General features: G+C 36.7%; 1 protein-coding gene across 9 annotated transcripts in view; it reads left to right on the top strand.

The window, feature by feature from the left end:
• Positions 1-17,249, top strand: part of USP8 (ubiquitin specific peptidase 8) — a 128,148-nt gene that overhangs the window by 51,195 nt on the left and 59,704 nt on the right. For 7 of the 9 annotated variants that reach the window (XM_089907242.1, XM_089907241.1, XM_089907239.1 and 4 more), the window contains 7 exons: positions 562-730; positions 4,450-4,594; positions 9,846-9,931; positions 11,583-11,745; positions 14,766-14,808; positions 15,403-15,426; positions 16,929-17,073. In XM_089907242.1, coding sequence (XP_089763368.1) covers positions 627-730; positions 4,450-4,594; positions 9,846-9,931; positions 11,583-11,745; positions 14,766-14,808; positions 15,403-15,426; positions 16,929-17,073 — 710 coding nt within the window. In that variant the 5' untranslated portion in view covers positions 562-626. Of the gene's footprint in view, positions 1-561; positions 731-3,906; positions 4,003-4,449; positions 4,595-9,845; positions 9,932-11,582; positions 11,746-14,765; positions 14,809-15,402; positions 15,427-16,928; positions 17,074-17,249 lie in introns of those variants that run through there. The other 2 variants (XM_089907243.1, XM_089907240.1) reach the window with 2 other exon arrangements.

The following is a 17,249-nucleotide window of genomic DNA, read 5'->3' as shown; positions in this document are numbered from 1 at the left end:
TTTTTACTACCTCAATCTTCCCAGTCAGAATTTACCAGAGCAGATGAGAAAACAAAGAATGTCATGAAACATCAAAGACCTTTTCAAAGTAAACCAAAGTATTTGGGTGTATTCTACCAGAAACATGTTCATACATCCCCAGCTTCATATAATGTGCCCTGGCTATCCCTCCCCCCAACTTGTTTCCTTTTGTAAACTGATGAGAAAGAAATATTTTTAAATGAAACTTCCTTCTATTTGTAAACTATACGTTAATGCAGATTTAACAGAAGAAAAATATAAAAGCTTTTATTATTCTGTTCCTTTGACAGGAAAGATTCCTAATACTTAATGCAAAATGATACAAACTAATTCATTTCGTTAATGAAAATTTGGAGGGGAAAGTAGATTGTTTATTGATACCCTGTATATTGAACTCAGAAAATAAATATTCAAGATAATTGAAAATTAACTCTTAGCAAAGGACACAGTTTAGGAGGTTTGTTTGTTTTTTAAACTGCTCACTTGTTTTATTGTTAATGAGGAAAACTAATGGGATTATTTGTGTTCATTTTGTTTCAGAAAAGAACTACATTTAATGAAGTACACCATCCATTGTGAAAGTGGAGAAGTAAAGATTATTCATCATGCCTGCTGTGGCTTCAGTTCCTAAAGAACTCTACCTCAGTTCTTCACTAAAAGACCTCAATAAGAAGACAGAAGTTAAACCAGAGAAAATAAGCACTAGGAAGTGTGTATACTTTGCTAATTTGAGTCATATACAGGTATCCCCCACTATTCAAAAGTAGAGTGTTCCTATGAAGCCTTTTGTAAGCCAAAATGGCATAAAGTGAGGAAACAACTTTTTTCATGAAAGCAAAAATCGCCTCTGTATTTCTTTCGATTAGTAAAAAAGGTACTTAGGTGTTCTGTAAAAGCAAAGTGGTGTAAAGTGAACTTTTGAAAAGTGGGGGATAACTGTGAACTTTTAGTTCATTTCCATTTTATTAAATGAGTTAGAGAAGTTCTTAATTTTATCTTGGCAGAATACATATATATTCTGCTAATAAGCATATTATCTGTTTTCTGGACAGTATGTTACATCATAAGTTTAAGAGGTGAAGACTGCAAGGATTCTACAAAACTCATTCAGCCACAGTTAATATCTTTTCCTAAAACAGTGTAAAAGTACTTCTTAATTAAAGATCATTTTTATCCTTGTGTATTTCACATATAAGATCTGGTTCTAGCATAGTCTTTGATTAAAAAAGAAGAGATACGTATTTTTTATGCAGTATTCAGCAAAGTATTTATACCAATTTGACATGAAGTTTTAACCTAATTATTTTTTTAAATTTATTTTACTTATTTATGGCTGCATTGGGTCTTCATTGCTGCACACAGGCTTTCTCTAGTTGCAGTGAATGGGGGCTGCCCTTCGTTGTGGTGCACTTGTTGTGGAGCACAGGCTCTAGGCACGCGGGCTTCAGTAGTTGCGGCACACAGGCTCAGTAGTTGTGGCACACGGGCTCTAGAGTGCAGGCTCAGTAGCTGTGGCACATGGGCTTAGTTGCTCCACGGCTTGTGACATGTTCCTGGACCAGGGATCAAACCCATGTCCCCTGCAATGGCAGGCGGATTCTTATATATCCTCTTTTTTTTTTTTAAGTCTTGTTTGTTTGTTTTATTATTTATTTATTTGGCTGTGCCGGGTCATAGTCGCGGTACGTGGGATCTTTGTTGTGGCATGCATGTGGAATCTAGTTCCCTAACCAGGGATCAAACCCAGGCCCTCTGCATTGGGAGTGTGGAGTCGCTGCACCACCAGGAAAGTCCCCTAATGATTTATTTTATGTATTTTTATTTTTGAGGGCATGTAGTCTATCTGTGTTGGGGCAGACTACATGTTGAGGTAGAGGTTAGAGATGATACTTTCCTGATAACAGTTGCAGAATTTGTTCTGAGGTAAAATATAATAGAGATGGAAAGGTCCAGCTATTTTGATATTTACTGGAAGTTATTTTGCTATAAAAATGGGATATCACTAAAATTGTTAACTTGTTGATAGTTTTATTTCTGTTAAGGAGGGACAGGAGACAATAGGGGAACTTTTCCTCTGAATTTATTTTGACCAACAAAGGAGAAGATTTAGAGATATATAACTATATTATTATAGAGCTGAGAGTAAGAGTTTAATAAAGAAAGGTGGGTCTAGCCAGCCTCACACCCTACACTTGAGGTAAGCAGATTTTAGAAATCGGGGAAAACAGGTGTTCTACACTTGAGGTAAGCAGATTTTAGAAATCTGGGAAAACAGGTGTTCTGTGGCTGGAGATAAATGTGAGGCTCTAAAAAATGATATGTATGATCCCAAATGAACCTGTGAGGAGGCATCTTAAACCTGTGTTTGCACAGAAACATCTTTATGAGTCATTTTCTAGAGGAAATAAACAAGATGGGAAGGAAATAAAACATTAAGGATGAAGACAGGAGAGTAGTAAGAACTTTAAAGAAGGTCAGGAAAGAAAATCCCAGAATGAACTAATACTCGTAAACATTACTAAGTATAAAATGGGCTTTTGAAAAGATCTTTGGGTGGGGAAGGGATAGGAAGAATAAGAGAGGGATTGGCCTACTTCTTGAGCTTAGTTGGTAATGTTGATGGGGTGATAGAGAAAGTAGCGCTGTTTAACTCACATTGAATGATTTTCAAATAGAAAATAGTGAGAAGGGTAAAACCACCCTGAAGCTTTCTCAGAGAGCTTCATCTAATCTTAAAACAGATAAATCTGTTTTAGCAATGTCTGGTTTAGCTCTAGGACTACCCTGATCCCACAGGAAGTGGTATGTTGGCCTAAATGTACCACCACAACATGTAGCACTATTCTAGAGAATGCTAGAATCCTTTTAGGATATTTGGCTGGTTTACTGGACCCACAGTGACATTGCAGCCATCTCAGCTGGGCCTGCTGCTACATATGGGCCCATGAGATATACATGCATCATGATGAAAGAAATTTGGAAAAACCTAAGGACTGTTGTACCCACTCCTAAACTCTTAGAGAATCTCCTTACTAGCTTTGGTTTGATTTACCTCTATCCTGGAACTTTGATGCCATGCTTAGCAGGGCATGCACACTGACTGAAATTGTCCTTGTGTAGGACCATCTTTGGTCTTAAAGACCAGTTTGGCCCTGTTCCTTTGTGTGGTGTTCTATCTAGTTCCTTGGCCTGACCAACTTCATCACTAATCCATGTCTCAATCGTAGAGCACAGTTTGAAAAATATAGAAAACAAGATGCACTGATTTGTAGAAATAAGTTATTGATAAAGCATATTGTGTATTAACATTGGCACTACAACTTAGTTGCCAAAACTTTAGTCCTAAGTAAATGAATTCCTCTTGCAGAAATGTCTGTTTTATTAATTTGCTTTCTGAAGACTGTTAAACCAGGAAAATGTCCTTAGAATGAATACCATAGTGGACTTCCCTAGTGGCGCAGTGGTTAAGAATCCGCCTGCCAATGCAGAGGACATGGGTTCGAGCCCTGGTCCAGAAAGATTCCACATGCCGTGGGGCAAGCAAGCCCATGCACCACAACTACTGAGCCTGTGCTCTAGAGCCTGTGAGCCACAACTACTGAGCCCACATGCCACAACTACTGAAGTCCACGCACCTAGAGCCCATGCTCCACAACAAGAGAAGCCACCACAATGAGAATCCAGCACACTGCAACAAAGAGTAGCCCACGCTCTCTGCAACTAGAGAAAAGCCCACGCACAGCAATGAAGACCCAATGCAGCCATAAATAAATAAATTTATTTAAAGAAAAAATAAATGAATGCCGTAGACCCCTCAAATTATTTTACTGAAGTGGAATTTTAAGATGACATGTTTTTAGACTTTAAATCTCTTCTCTTTTCAGGGCCAGTGAATCAGACTGCAGTTCAGCCATTGTGTAGAAAACTCTAAAAGATTGAACTCATGTCCCCTTTCCTGTCCCTAGTTTCTTGAGTTTTTAGGTGAGGAGAATTTTACATCATGGTTAGAAAGGAGTAAGGAGAATTGAGAAGTATTTGTTTTAACATTAAAATAATAAATATTTTAGCTCCCCTATTTCAGTACAAGTAGTATGCAGCTATGTTCTTTATAGAGTATGACTATTATATGGATGCCGGAGGACCATTTGCCTCAGGATTATCTATTGTAGCAAATCTTTTAAAACTGGATTTAGAATGCATTTTGTACAGTTTGGTGATATACAAACAACTATTAATGAAACATAAGTATTTAATTGTAGTATAAGGGAAATTTTCATGTTGCATCCAAACTTATATCTAACTTTGTATAATTCTGAAGTAGTGCAACCTAAATTATGAAATGTATTTTATTGAGGCTCTGTGGACTTTATACATGACTTTTTCCCCCCAGATGTCAAGTGTTTTAATTACTTTTTCTCTCATTTTAAGTTATGTACAGAGTGCCCTGAAGATCTTCAAGACCGCAGAAGAAAGCAGATTAGATCGTGATGAGGAAAGGGCCTATGTGCTATATATGAAATATGTGACTGTTTATAATCTTATCAAAAAAAGGCCTGATTTCAAGCAACAGCAGGTACCTTTTACTTCTATGTTTTTATTTGCTAAGTTACTTTTACACAGTGGAGCTATTGATCTCTAAAATTTTTAACTAATACTGAAATTTAGATATTATGTAGCAGCAAGTTCAAACTTCTGCAGATCGAAAAAGCAAACTAAAGATTTTGTTTCATTATTTGCAATATATGTGTATATGTATGGTTACACTCACACTATATACACATACTTAATTTGCTGTGGATTAGTACAGGTTTATAGCAACATACAGACTCATGATTAGTCTTCTGTTGTAATAAATCACTGCCAGGTCAAATAGAAGGATTTAGTTTACTCATGCATTCAATAAGAAAAATATGACTATAGTTGTACTTTTTCAAGGGTCAAGGTTTAGTCACTTGTTTTTATGTGACAGCTTTTTATATTGACACTAGCCATATTAAAGATCTCAGTTTGCAAAATTAATGTTGATTAATTTATTTAATTTAGATATTCATTTTTATCTATTTATTTATTATTTTTTGCTTTTAATCTTTTGAGCCAGGTGCCTTTCTTCCAATTTGCTGAAGTGTGAGGAGGGAGGGAGGATGGGAGAGGTGTAAATGGGTAAAGAGAACTGATGACTAGGATAAGTGTTGCTAGAGAAGAGGTTGCATTTTTATTACACCAGAAACAGACAAAAGAAGAAAATAGAGAGTGGGTTAAAGAAATGGGAAGAATATTGTGTTGGTGTTTCCACCTTTACCTAGGAATGATCTTGCTACTAGAGAATAATAGCAAAATACTGCTTATAGATTTCTTACCTGGTAGACAAGCCATTTTATTTTTTTGGCCACAGCATGTGGCATGTGGGATCTTAGTTCCCTGACCAGGGATCAAACCCATGCCCACTGCGTTGGAAGTGTGGATGGAGTCTTAACCACTGGACTGCCAGGGAAGTCCAAGACAAGCCATTCTCGAGTTAATATTGAGATTTTTATTTAGTTCACTTTTGGCAGAATTGTCTTGCCTCATTCAAATTTTTTTTTAAATTTGTTTTATTTATTTATTTTTGGCTGCGTTGGGTCTTCGTTGCTGTGCATGGGCTTTCTCTAGTTGCAGTGAGCACGGGCTACTCTTCGTTGCAGTGTGCAGGCTTCTCATTGTGGTGGCTTCTCGTTGCGGAGCATGCACTCTAGAGTGCAGGCTCAGGAGTTGTGGCGTGTGGGCTCAGTAGTTGTGGATCACGGGCTCTAGAGCGCAGGCTCAGTAGTTGTGGCGCACGGGTTTAGTTGCTCGGCGGCATGTGGGATCTTCCTGCCTCATTTAAATTGACTTACAGAAGTGAAAAAAAAAAAAGTTATCTTATTCTTCGAAATAACCTTTTTTTGTTCACAGTAGTGGGACTAATAAAATTTCTTTCGGTTGTTGGTTATGGGATAACTTTAATGTTTTATTTAATGGTGACAAATGATTGCTGGTGTTTCTTCTCACCAGCAAAATTATGCTGATAATCTTTATGGGGTTTTAGATCTAGCTTTGGAAAGGTAGCTCCTTGCATTTGGAGATTCATCTTCCTGTCTACAAATGGCTGGGTTGGTCCTGCCCTTGGAACATTCTTGGACATGCTTATCTGCAGATAGAGACAGAGGCTTGTCTTGCTCACCCTTTGATGGTTTTTACAGTATCTGTTAAAAAGATACTGCTTAGAGCCAGGATACGGTTCATGTGTTTAATACTTTCTGTCATCACTGATATTTTTCCTAACCCCACTGGAAGGTTTCAGGAAACAACAATGGGGCTTCCCTGGTGGCGCAGTGGTTGAGAGTCCGCCTGCCGATTCAGGGGACACGGGTTTGTGCCCCTGTCCGGGAAGATCCCACATGCCGTGGAGCGACTAGGCCCGTGAGCCATGGCCGCTGAGCCTGCGCGTCCGGAGCCTGTGCTCCGCAACGGGAGAGGCCACAACAGTGAGAGGCCCACGTAACGCAAAAAAAAAAAAAAAAAAAAAAAAAAGAAAACAACAATGATGTAATGGTCATTTTACTCAGAGAGTCTTTGAGTCATGTTGTTTCTGCCCAACATAAAATTGAATAAAAGCTACTCTGCTATATACATGATCTATGGGATATGAAGGACTACCCACAACTAAAAGTTTGGCTTAGGGCTTCCCTGGTGGCATAGTGGTTGAGAGTCTGCCTGCCGATGCAGGGGACACGGGTTCGTGCCCTGGTCCGGGAAGATCCCACATGCCGTGGAGAGGCTGGGCCTGTGAGCCATGGCTACTGAGCGTGCGTGTCTGGAGCCTGTGCTCCGCAATGGGAGAGGTACCACAAAATAAAATAAAATAAAATAAAAAAATAAAAGTTTGGCTTATTTATGAGATAATAAAGAGAAACCCAGTGCCGGAAGACCCTGGTGGCATGACAAAAACATCACAGACTGGGGTAGAGTAGACCTAGGTTGGGAATGTGCTCTCTTACTTTGGGCTCTTACTTCATCTTTCCTGAGCCCCCCCAGTACGTTCATCTCTAAAGGGAACCTCCTTGGTGGGCTGCTATAAGAATCGAAGATAAGTCTTGTATTATCATTCCTGTCATACTATAAGTATTCTATAAATATTGAATGGGTGAATGAATGAATGGTGGCAATTATTCTGCTTATTACTATTGTAAATGTATATTTTATTTATTAAAACATAAATCTGAAAAATAACATAAATCTGAACCCTGTCAGAAATTTTAAAAAAAAAGATACTGCTTAAAAAGAAGTGTAAAAGTATTTACTGAAATAAATATTTTTGAAAGATTTGCGAATTTGGAGAACTTCGGAAGTTTTGGTGTTTCCTTGTCTGTTGTGGTAGGGCCAATTTTTTATGTACTTATTTAATTTTTGCTTTATTTTTCTAACTTACTGGTTACTTTTTTTCTTTGGCAAGATTGGGAGTGGTTTTGTAGCTACCTTTTTTTTTTAACTTGAGAAGGTTGGGAGTAAATTTTAATCAGTAAGAAATTTTTCCATTTCCACAGAGTATCTATTGCACTTCCAAAGAGAGTATCTAGTTGAAAGTGGCAGGAGTTGTTCAGGTTAGGAAGCTCCCTGCAAAGGCTCAAGTAACCCAGCCTGTTCATACGCTGTAGATGTTCAGTTCCTGATATTAGTAAAGGGACTGTTTCCATTTGCTCTGTCCAGGGTACCACATCTGCTTCTGTCTTAGAACTGTTTTTTGTTTTATTTTATTTAGCTCAACGTCTCCAGTGCATTTTAAGTATGTGAAGTGTTAAATTTAGTAACTACATATTTTCTGGGTTTTACCCTTTAAATCAGGAAGTGACAGGATGTAATGTGACCAGCCTTCTTCAGAAACCTACATTTTTCACTTGTTTTACACTAAGATTTAGATAAAACTTGTTAATTTAGCAAGCTCAATAGTAGAAAACACATTACATTATTGTTTACTCATTGAAAAAATTAGTTTATGAACAATTTTTTTAGGGTTATTTAAAGAGGGAGAAGGCAAATATATTGAAAATATTAGTATAGCAAAGTCTAGATACAGTTAGAATATTTTTAAATAGCCATGGCAATCATGATAATTAATGCTAAATATTATTAGTAGTGAACCATTTTGTTTGGGAAATCATGAGAATTGCTTGAATTTGTGTGTTCAGGAGTAGGAAAGTTCTACTAAGTAAACCTAAGAAGCAAATGTTTTCAGTTGTATAAGAATTGGACATTTTTTTTTCTGCCAATTGTTAATACTATTGAAAATTGGAAAAAAATTATACTTACTCCAACTGTGTTCCTTTAAGAGCACAGAGAGAGGTAATTATTGACAAGAAACCTCATTAATATTAGAGGAGTGTCTTCTGGGCGTTTGTACCAGACATGCCCAAACATGATTTTTTCAGCATTTCAGCAGTGTTAAGCTAGGCTTTTAAATGAGTTCATGTCAAAAAATTAATAAAACAAGTTATATAAAGTAACCATACTCCAATAAAAATTAATTTAAAAAAAAGTTATAGTGTTTTTTGGTTCTACTTTGTATTTTGTTTTTATCAGAGAAATATTACAGTAATGGCTAATTTTGTTTTCTCTTAAAAAAGTATTGCATCAGAAGTCAGGACATTGTGGAAGGAATCATGGAAGTGATTACAGTTTCCACTGTAATTTTTAGTTGATATAATATTGAACAAACTATATACTTTTATTAAAAATTACATAATGAATGGCCCTTTTATATATTTTATCTCTAATCTAGAAGAATAAAATCAAATAAAACATGATCTACCTTTAGGCTAGATAGACAGACATAGGATAACTGTTATCAACAGATCTATCTTATCAGCTCTTCGTAACTGCCTCTCAAACAGCCAGAGATGGATATTTCTGGCCTCCTGGCCTTTCTTTTTATAACTTCTGGTTACAGTATCATTTGTGATAAACTGTGTTAGTAGGCTCTATTTGCAAAGTCATAGTGATAAGTTGCAGCAAGTTAGATCCACTAGTGACTACAGCTGAGTCTCACTGCACTACTGTCATGTTAAACCAGACTTGATTTGGAATTATCTCTGATTGCAAGATCTAATGAGTGACCCCTTAGGGAAGTGATTTATTTTTTTCAATTCATTATGCTTGTTAATAAATTATGTGCTAAATCTTTTGTGTATGTATGTGTGTGTTTTAACGTAGATCATACTGTTGATTTATTTTCTACCATTTGATTTTTAGTTATTCAGGGTTTCCTCAAGTGTAAAACTTGTTTTATGTCTAAAGTGATTTGACTCCAGTTGGGAGGTAGGTAGGTATTATAAAATACAGGTGGAAGGAAACATCTCAGTTTAAAACAAGTAAAACAAAACAAATTCTATGCTGTGGATCAATACAGAATTTGCTTTACTGCTTCTGAGACTAAAAGAAAAAACTAAGTAACATATTTACAGTAGGAAAATATATTTTGCTCCTAACATATATGGTTTGCTTTTTGGCACTTATTAAAAAACAATAATAGTATTTACACTTCGTAAAGGTGCCTTACAAATAAGTAAAATTATTACCTACCGGCTTTTTTTTTTTTAACGTACTAATAGTATGAAAAAATATTTTTGAAACAATTGGAGAATAAGTTGTACACTTTTGTAGGTTAAAAGTTTTAAGAAATATTTCATTCAGTCATAATATTTTTATCTAAACTTTTGTTTATATGAACACCATAATTTTGTGTTTTTAGCATTAGTGCTATGTACAGTGGCTAGTACTAACAGTATAAGATGGTTTTCCTATAATTTTAGGACTACTTTCATTCAATACTTGGACCTGCAAACATCAAAAAAGCTATTGAAGAAGCTGAGAGACTCTCTGAAAGCCTTAAACTCAGGTACAGACACTATTATGAAATCTTTAAAAGAATGTAAATTTAGAAGATTAAAATTATATTTAGAATTTGTCCATTTATATATGACCATGCATATAAATCCCAATTCCTAAGAAGAAGTCTTATATTCATGTGTTACCATTAATGTTCTTTACTGAAAATTTTTAAATGTTTAGACTAATACATTGTTAAGATAAGCATTGGTCTATTAGATTACAGCTCAGGTCCAGTTTTTTCTAAGTTTCTGACACGATTCTTCAGAAAAACATAATATTCTCATATGCTTCATGTCATAATGTGCTACTGGACACTGGACTTGTGGGAATGAAGTATTTAATGTTAGTTTTGACTTGCCTGGTTGCAGAAGTTACATATTTAAAAAAAAAATCTAACTCTAGTATTTGCCATGACTGACTTACCAGGCTTATAAAATAATTAGAAATTAAAAACAGTATGTTTCAATTTTTAGTCATTAGTCACTCTTTAAATAACAAAATTAAAAGGGAACTATTTTTACTCCACTAGTTTTTTTAAACTTGGATCAGTTAACTGCTATAGTTACACAGGTTTTCCCCTGCTATCTGAAAGTAAAGTGTTCCTATGAAACTTTACCTAAGCCAAAATGGCGTAAGGCAAAGAAGCAACTACCTCAGGACACGTCTTGCTACAAGATGCACAAAATAAATCAAGATAAAGCACAGATGCTCACAGACACAGTTCAAAGCTATGGCAGCTTGATGCTGAGATGCTTGTGTAATTCCTGGGGAAGGAGCTTGGCGGTGCCACTCTCTGATCAGGGTGTGGCTACTTCTCTAACAGCTGGCTGCAAAACAACTGCTAAACGCTATTTTCATTTTTCACCTTTTTTCCATAAGTGAATATCCTCTTCAGATTTCTTTCGGTTAGTAAAAACAAGTACTAATGTAGGTCTTTTGTAAAAGCGAAGTGGCATAAAGAAAACGTCTGAAAAGCAGAGATACCTGTATGTATCATAGCCTTTACTTAGAAATTATCTTTTTCAACTAGTGTGTTCCTTGGTCCTTTCCACAATTACTAATCTTGGGGCTGGAATATGTTAAGGTGGATGAAGTCATTTAGAATTACTATTCTCTTTTTCCTTTAGCCAGTTAATCAACTAAGTAGAATAGAATTTCTCCTAATCTTTGGGTTACCCATTATTAACTCTTCTCTCTTAGATTGCCTAATTTTTCCCTAATCATACTACTGCTAGCAATAATCATGTTCTTTACTCCTCTATCTTTGGGGCTTTAGGTTCTTTCACTTATTTATTGTCTGTACTTTTTTGTATTTTGAGCTATTTTATAAGTAAATCGGGCTTTATAGTTAATTTTAGGATTTTAGGATTGTTGAAATTAGTGGGAGAGAAAGAGCAAAAAGAATATTGAACAACTTCAACTTGAGAGCATAGAGTTTCTTTTCAAGATTTTTGAGCAATTTGAAATAAATCTACAGAGGACAAATTTGTGAGTTGTGATTTATAATGGAACACTGGCAGAGTTGAATTTCAACTGGAGGGAGAAAGAATGCAGCCATAAAATACCTCATGGCAGGATATTAACTTTATACAACTGGAAATCCTTTACTTTCCACCATCATGCCAATAAAAGACATGCTGACTTCTTTTTTCAACTAGATATGAAGAAGCTGAAGTTCGGAAAAAACTTGAAGAAAAGGACAGACAGGAGAAAGAGCAGCTGCAGAAACAGAAAAGGCAGGAAACAGGAAGAGAGGATGGTGGCACATCAGCTAAAAGTTCTTTGGAAAATGTATTGGATGCCAAAGACAAAGCCCACAAGGTATTTCAGATTTATTCTGCTAGGTAAAAAGACTGGTTCTTTTTGTCAGATGATTTGCTTAAGAAGAGTTGAGATACCACTATATCATTCTTTTGGGCAAAAAGGATAAAATTTAATGTGTTTTTATTAGAAATTGAATTAATTATTCTAGCTTTAGTTGATTCCAGGTTTTTCTTGAAACTTCTAAAGAAATATGTTGTGTGTATTTGTTAGTTTTTAGCAGTCACTATAGACTTGACTGGAGCAGTGGAAAGAGCATTTGGGCTGTGATTCAGTATATCTGAGTTCTGGTCCCATATCAAGTCTTGCTTAACTGTTTTGGGACTCAGTTTGGCCAATTAAGATCTTGAAATAGATGATCTTTAAGGTCTCTCCTTTCTAATAAATGTAATTTACATTAGGGAAAGATTTGGTACACTATTTATTTGGTGTGAAACTTTTTTTCTATTTCTGGCATCTCATTCTCTCCCCTTTGCTTTTTACTCCTTTCTCTGCCTGTTTCCCCTTCCTCTTTCTCTCCCTCTTGTTCCATTTGTTCAGCGACTACTTGTAGTCTTTTCAGCTACATAATTTGTTTGCCAGAAACTGTTAATGACTCAACCTGTACCTGCTAGCTGTCACTGTATCTCCCTCCCTTCACCTCCTCAGAAACTATTCTTTCTAAAATATAATTTCTTCTGCACTGTTGAAATTTATGGAAAGATTTCTAATTTAATTTTTCTTAAGCATTTTGTAGCTTTCAACTATCACTTGTATGTGGGTTATCGCTGATTTCATTAAGAAGTAGCAGTTGAATTGCTTGTGACATTGGGCTAGGCACTATGTAAAAGGAAGTGAAGAAATCGGTCTTTTGATCTTAGGAACTCATAATGTGAGATTAATAGTACTGCCTTAGGGGCTTCCCTGGTGGCGCAGTGGTTGAGAGTCCGCCTGCCGATGCAGGGGACGCGGGTTCGTGCCCCGGTCCGGGAGGATCCCACATGCCGCGGAGCGGCTGGGCCCGTGAGCCATGGCCGCTGGGCCTGCACGTCCGGAGCCTGTGCCCCTCAACGGGAGAGGCCACAGCAGTGAGAGGCCCGCGTACGGCAAAAAAAATAAAAATAAAAATAGTACTGCCTTAGAGACATGTTCATTTATAGGTCAAATGGCTGATAAAAAAAAATACAAAGATTCCAAAGAACTGTATGAAAGGGACTTTTCAAATTCTTCGTTTTGTTGCTTTTCCAACAGCAGGGCCAACTACCTTTCATTACCTTTACTTTTTTGTTTAGCGTTTTTTTGTTTTGTTTTGTTTTTGCGGTACACGGGCCTCTCACTGTTGTGGCCTCTCCCGTTGCGGAGCACAGGCTCCAGACGCGCAGGCTCAGCGGCCATGGCTCACGGGCCTAGCTGCTCCGCGGCATGTGGGATCTTCCTGGACCGGGGCACGAACCCGTGTCCCCTGCATCGGCAGGCGGACTCCCAACCACTGCGCCACCAGGGAAGCCCTTGTTTAGCCTTTTTATGTTGAAAAGAGAATACAGTTAAATCCTGTCACCCAGCTTCAGTAAGCAACTAACATTTGCCATGTTTTTTTATCTGCACCTCTCACGTCTTCAGTCAAATTCCAGACAACATATCATTTTACCCCTAAATATTTCAGTATGCATCTCAAAGAAAGAAGCATTTTTTTAAGCTTTTTTTTTTTTTAATTTTATTTTTGGCTGCATTGGGTCTTTGTTGCTGTGTGTGGGCTTTCTCTAGTTGCAGCTCTAGTTGCTGCTCTTCGTTGTGGTGTGCGTGCTTCTCATTGCAGTGGCTTCTCTTGTTGCGGAGCATGGGCTCTAGGTGCACGGGCTTCAGTAGTTGCGGCTTGCGGGCTCTAGAGCGCAGGCTTAGTAGGTATGGCACGCGGGCTTAGTTGCTCTGCAGCATGTGGGATCTTCCCGGACCAGGGCTCGAACCTGTGTCCCCTGCATTGGCAGGCAGATTCTTAACCACTGTGCCACTAGGGAAGTCCAAAAGGAACATTATATTAATAACCGCAGTGCTATTTTCCCACCTCACAAAATTAACAATAATTCCCTGATATAATCTAAAGCCCAGTCTATTCAGATATTTTACCCACTTGCTCATAATGATTTTTCAGAGTCAGTATGTTTGAATCAGGATCCAAACAGGGTCCACTCATTGTCTTTTGGTTGCAATTTCTCTGAAGTCTCTATAGCATTCTCTGATTGAGTTTCCTTCTCATTTTTCATTTCCTGCATTTGGCTTTTTAATACTGGATCAGTTCTGTAAAATCAGTCACATTGTAGGTTTGTCTGATTACTTCCTCCTTATGTCACTTAACTTGTTCTTCTGTCTCCTATATTTCCTGTAGGCTGGAAGTTCAATCTAAAAGCTTAATTAGATTGAGGTTCAGTTTTTGTTTTTTGGCCAGAATGCTTCATAGGTGATACTGTGTACTGCATACTGTATCATATTAGGAGGCACATAATATATATTTCTTTTCTTTTTTACTTTTAGTGATGTAGAAATTGATCAGTAGGTTCTAGTGGGGTCCTTAGTTTTCCCATCTATGAAATGAGTTAGTACCTTAGAGAATTATCCCATGTTATCTTGGTTAGGAAATGCAAATTTATAAAACTTTGTATCACTTCATTTTCCTTTAATTCTGTAATGGAGGACACTGAAGGGATTGACCAGAATTTTTATTTCATTATAAGAAGTGCTCTCTCGTTAAGTTAAATACTAAATTTCTCTAATAATCTGTGCTTTGAAATCATATTTGGTCTTTCACTGGAGAAAATTTTGAGGAAATGACATATGATTGTGATATGCTACTAGTTAATTTTAGTTATCAGAGTAATCTGTTAATGCCATTACTGTTCATCTGTATTTTTATAAAATGCCAGTACTCTGCACATTTCATTTCCTAGAAGGCTTTCAGTTTCAAAGAAGTATTAAAGTTGAACTTTTTCTTTCTATAAAAATGTGTGTTTCTATTAAAGTTGAAACTTTTTTTTCTTATGAAATAGATAAATGGTGAAAAGAGTGAAAAAAATGAGACTACAGAGAAAGGTAAGTGTGCACAGAAAGAGGGAGTTCTTTTAGGCTATTATTGAGATCTCTTAATCAGAATAAGCTTCAGATTTTACACAATGAAATTCTTAGCATTGTGTTTAGTTTATGAGCTTTATCATTTTTCCTAACCTGTACAATAATATTGAAAATGTATTATATTCTGTATTTACATGTCATGGGGAATATTTATGGCAATATGCATTTGAAAACATGAAAACCACCGTTGGTACTTGTCATTGCTTTTTTTCAAGATATAGTTTAGCATAGTGGTTAAGAGCATGGACTCTCAGAAGTCAGACTTCCTAGGTTTGAATACAGGCTCCTCTGAGTTTGCATGTCATCTTGAGCTTATTACTTCACCTTTCTAATTTAGTTTCACCATCTGTAAGGTGGGAATAATAATCGCATCTATTTCATAGTGTTATTGTGAGAATTGACTGAGTTAATATATGTGACACTCTTAGAACACAGTAAACTTCATATAAGTAGCTGTTAGTACTTATGACTTTTAAGTGGAAAACTTAAATATTTAAAGGCTTTTTCACTCCCCTCAAAAAAAATCTAAACCAGTAATTTGGATGTTATCCGTAGGTGGTGTTGATGCTCCAGTAACAAGTACGTGACCTAAACAACAAGACTTATTAGGCAGTTGCCTAAGTTTTCCTCTCTCAGAAAAGGTTTAATTTAAACATTAATTGTATGTAACACTAAAATTATCTATTTAAAATGTTTCCATACAACAATTTAAAAAATAAAACTGAGTGTAGTAAGGTACCTTCCTAAAAGCTGTTATCAATTCATTCTTAGTTTTTTTTTATATATACATTTATTTATTTTATTTATTTATTTTTGGCTGCTTTGGTTCTTCGTTGCTGTGCGCAGCTTTCTCTAGTTGCGGTGAGCAGGGGCTGCTCTTTGTTGCAGTGTGCGGGCTTCCCATTGTGGTGGCTTCTGTTGTTGCGGAGCAGGGTCTTTAGGCACACGGGCTTCAGTAGATGTGGCACGTGGGCTCAGTAGTTGTGGCTTGCAGGCTCTAGAGCGCAGGCTCAGTAGTTATGGCGCACGGGCTTAGTTGCTTCGCGGTGTGTGGGATCTTCCCGGGCCAGGGTTCGAACCCGTGTCCCCTGCATTGACAGGCGGATTCTTAACCACTGTGCCACCAGGGAAGCCCTAAGATTAGTTTTTATCCACATGTTCCTTTGTATCTCACCCTGCTTAGGTGTTGCATGTCTTGGTGGTTTGTTCTCCACTTTAGATTGTTTTGTTATCAGAATGATCTTGATGGTTAGAAAGGGAAGTAAGATGGTTATTAGCAACTGGGTATTTTAGCTTAGGAGATGGTATGACTGTGTTCTTCGTACAGCTTACTGCTGAAATAGTTCTTTCCATATTTAAGCTTCCTTTTAGTGCTTTTTAATCTTTCACTTCAGGTGGTAGAACCTAGAAGAGGAAAATAGCAATATAGGGAATATTTATTTTGGCTAAATATTAAAGGGCTAGATATGAAACATTTTAGGCTTGGGGGGCCCTGTTGTCCTTTCATGGAAGCAGCCATAGACAATATGTAAACAAAAGAGTGTAGCTGTGTTCCAGTGAAAATAACTGGCCATAGTTTACCAACCCCAGATGTGGAACACAGATAACAAACTTCTGGCTTATTATTCTAGGAAACCTATAAGTTTTTCAGATAGCCCCCATAAGACCCCATGGAGACTTTTAAAAAAGAATTTAGAGCCTTTCAAGAACTTTTGAACCACAGGTATTTCTTCTGGTTGACATTTTTCAAATAGCTTGATTTTTAAAAATAGAATATTTTCATGAGACACCCATACTAATTTATTTTATACAGCAGCAGAGCCCACACCAGATGTAGTTGTAACATCACCAGCAAGTTTTGGTATTTAAGTCTTTATAAACAAAGCATTGAACTAGTTTTTTGATAAATGTCAAAAACATAAATTGTATTTAAAATTAGTTTAAAAGGTAATAAATGATATGACAGAATAGCAAGTACATGACACTTCTAGGAAAAGCTATGCTTGTCCTGTATTTAGTGATATAATAGCACACGGAACTAGATGTTTCTTGTCACTTATATTGTCTCTCTCGATTCCAAGGAGCAATCACAGCAAAGGAGCTTTACACAATGAGGATGGATAAAAACATCAGCTTGATTATAATGGATGCTCGAAGAATGCAGGATTATCTGGATTCCCATATTTCAAATTCTCTCAGTGTTCCTGAAGAAGCCATCAGTCCAGGGTGGGTCGCTGTATATTTAGATAAAATGGTAAACTGTGGACAGTAGTAAATATTACTACTTATCATCCAAGCTAAATGTGATAAAAGTAGTCTTTTCTTTTCCTGTGGACCTTTTCATTCTTTACTCCTTAGTGGCACACCTTACCCTTTCTGAAGGGTACTGTAAAGGACATTCC

This window comes from Delphinapterus leucas, chromosome 2 (assembly GCF_059928025.1).
Source record: "Delphinapterus leucas isolate spDelLeu-1000000601 "Yukka" chromosome 2, BTC_Dleu_Yukka2, whole genome shotgun sequence".
Taxonomy (NCBI): Eukaryota; Metazoa; Chordata; class Mammalia; order Artiodactyla; family Monodontidae; genus Delphinapterus; species Delphinapterus leucas.
This window is presented reverse-complemented; position numbering and strand designations above follow the sequence as displayed.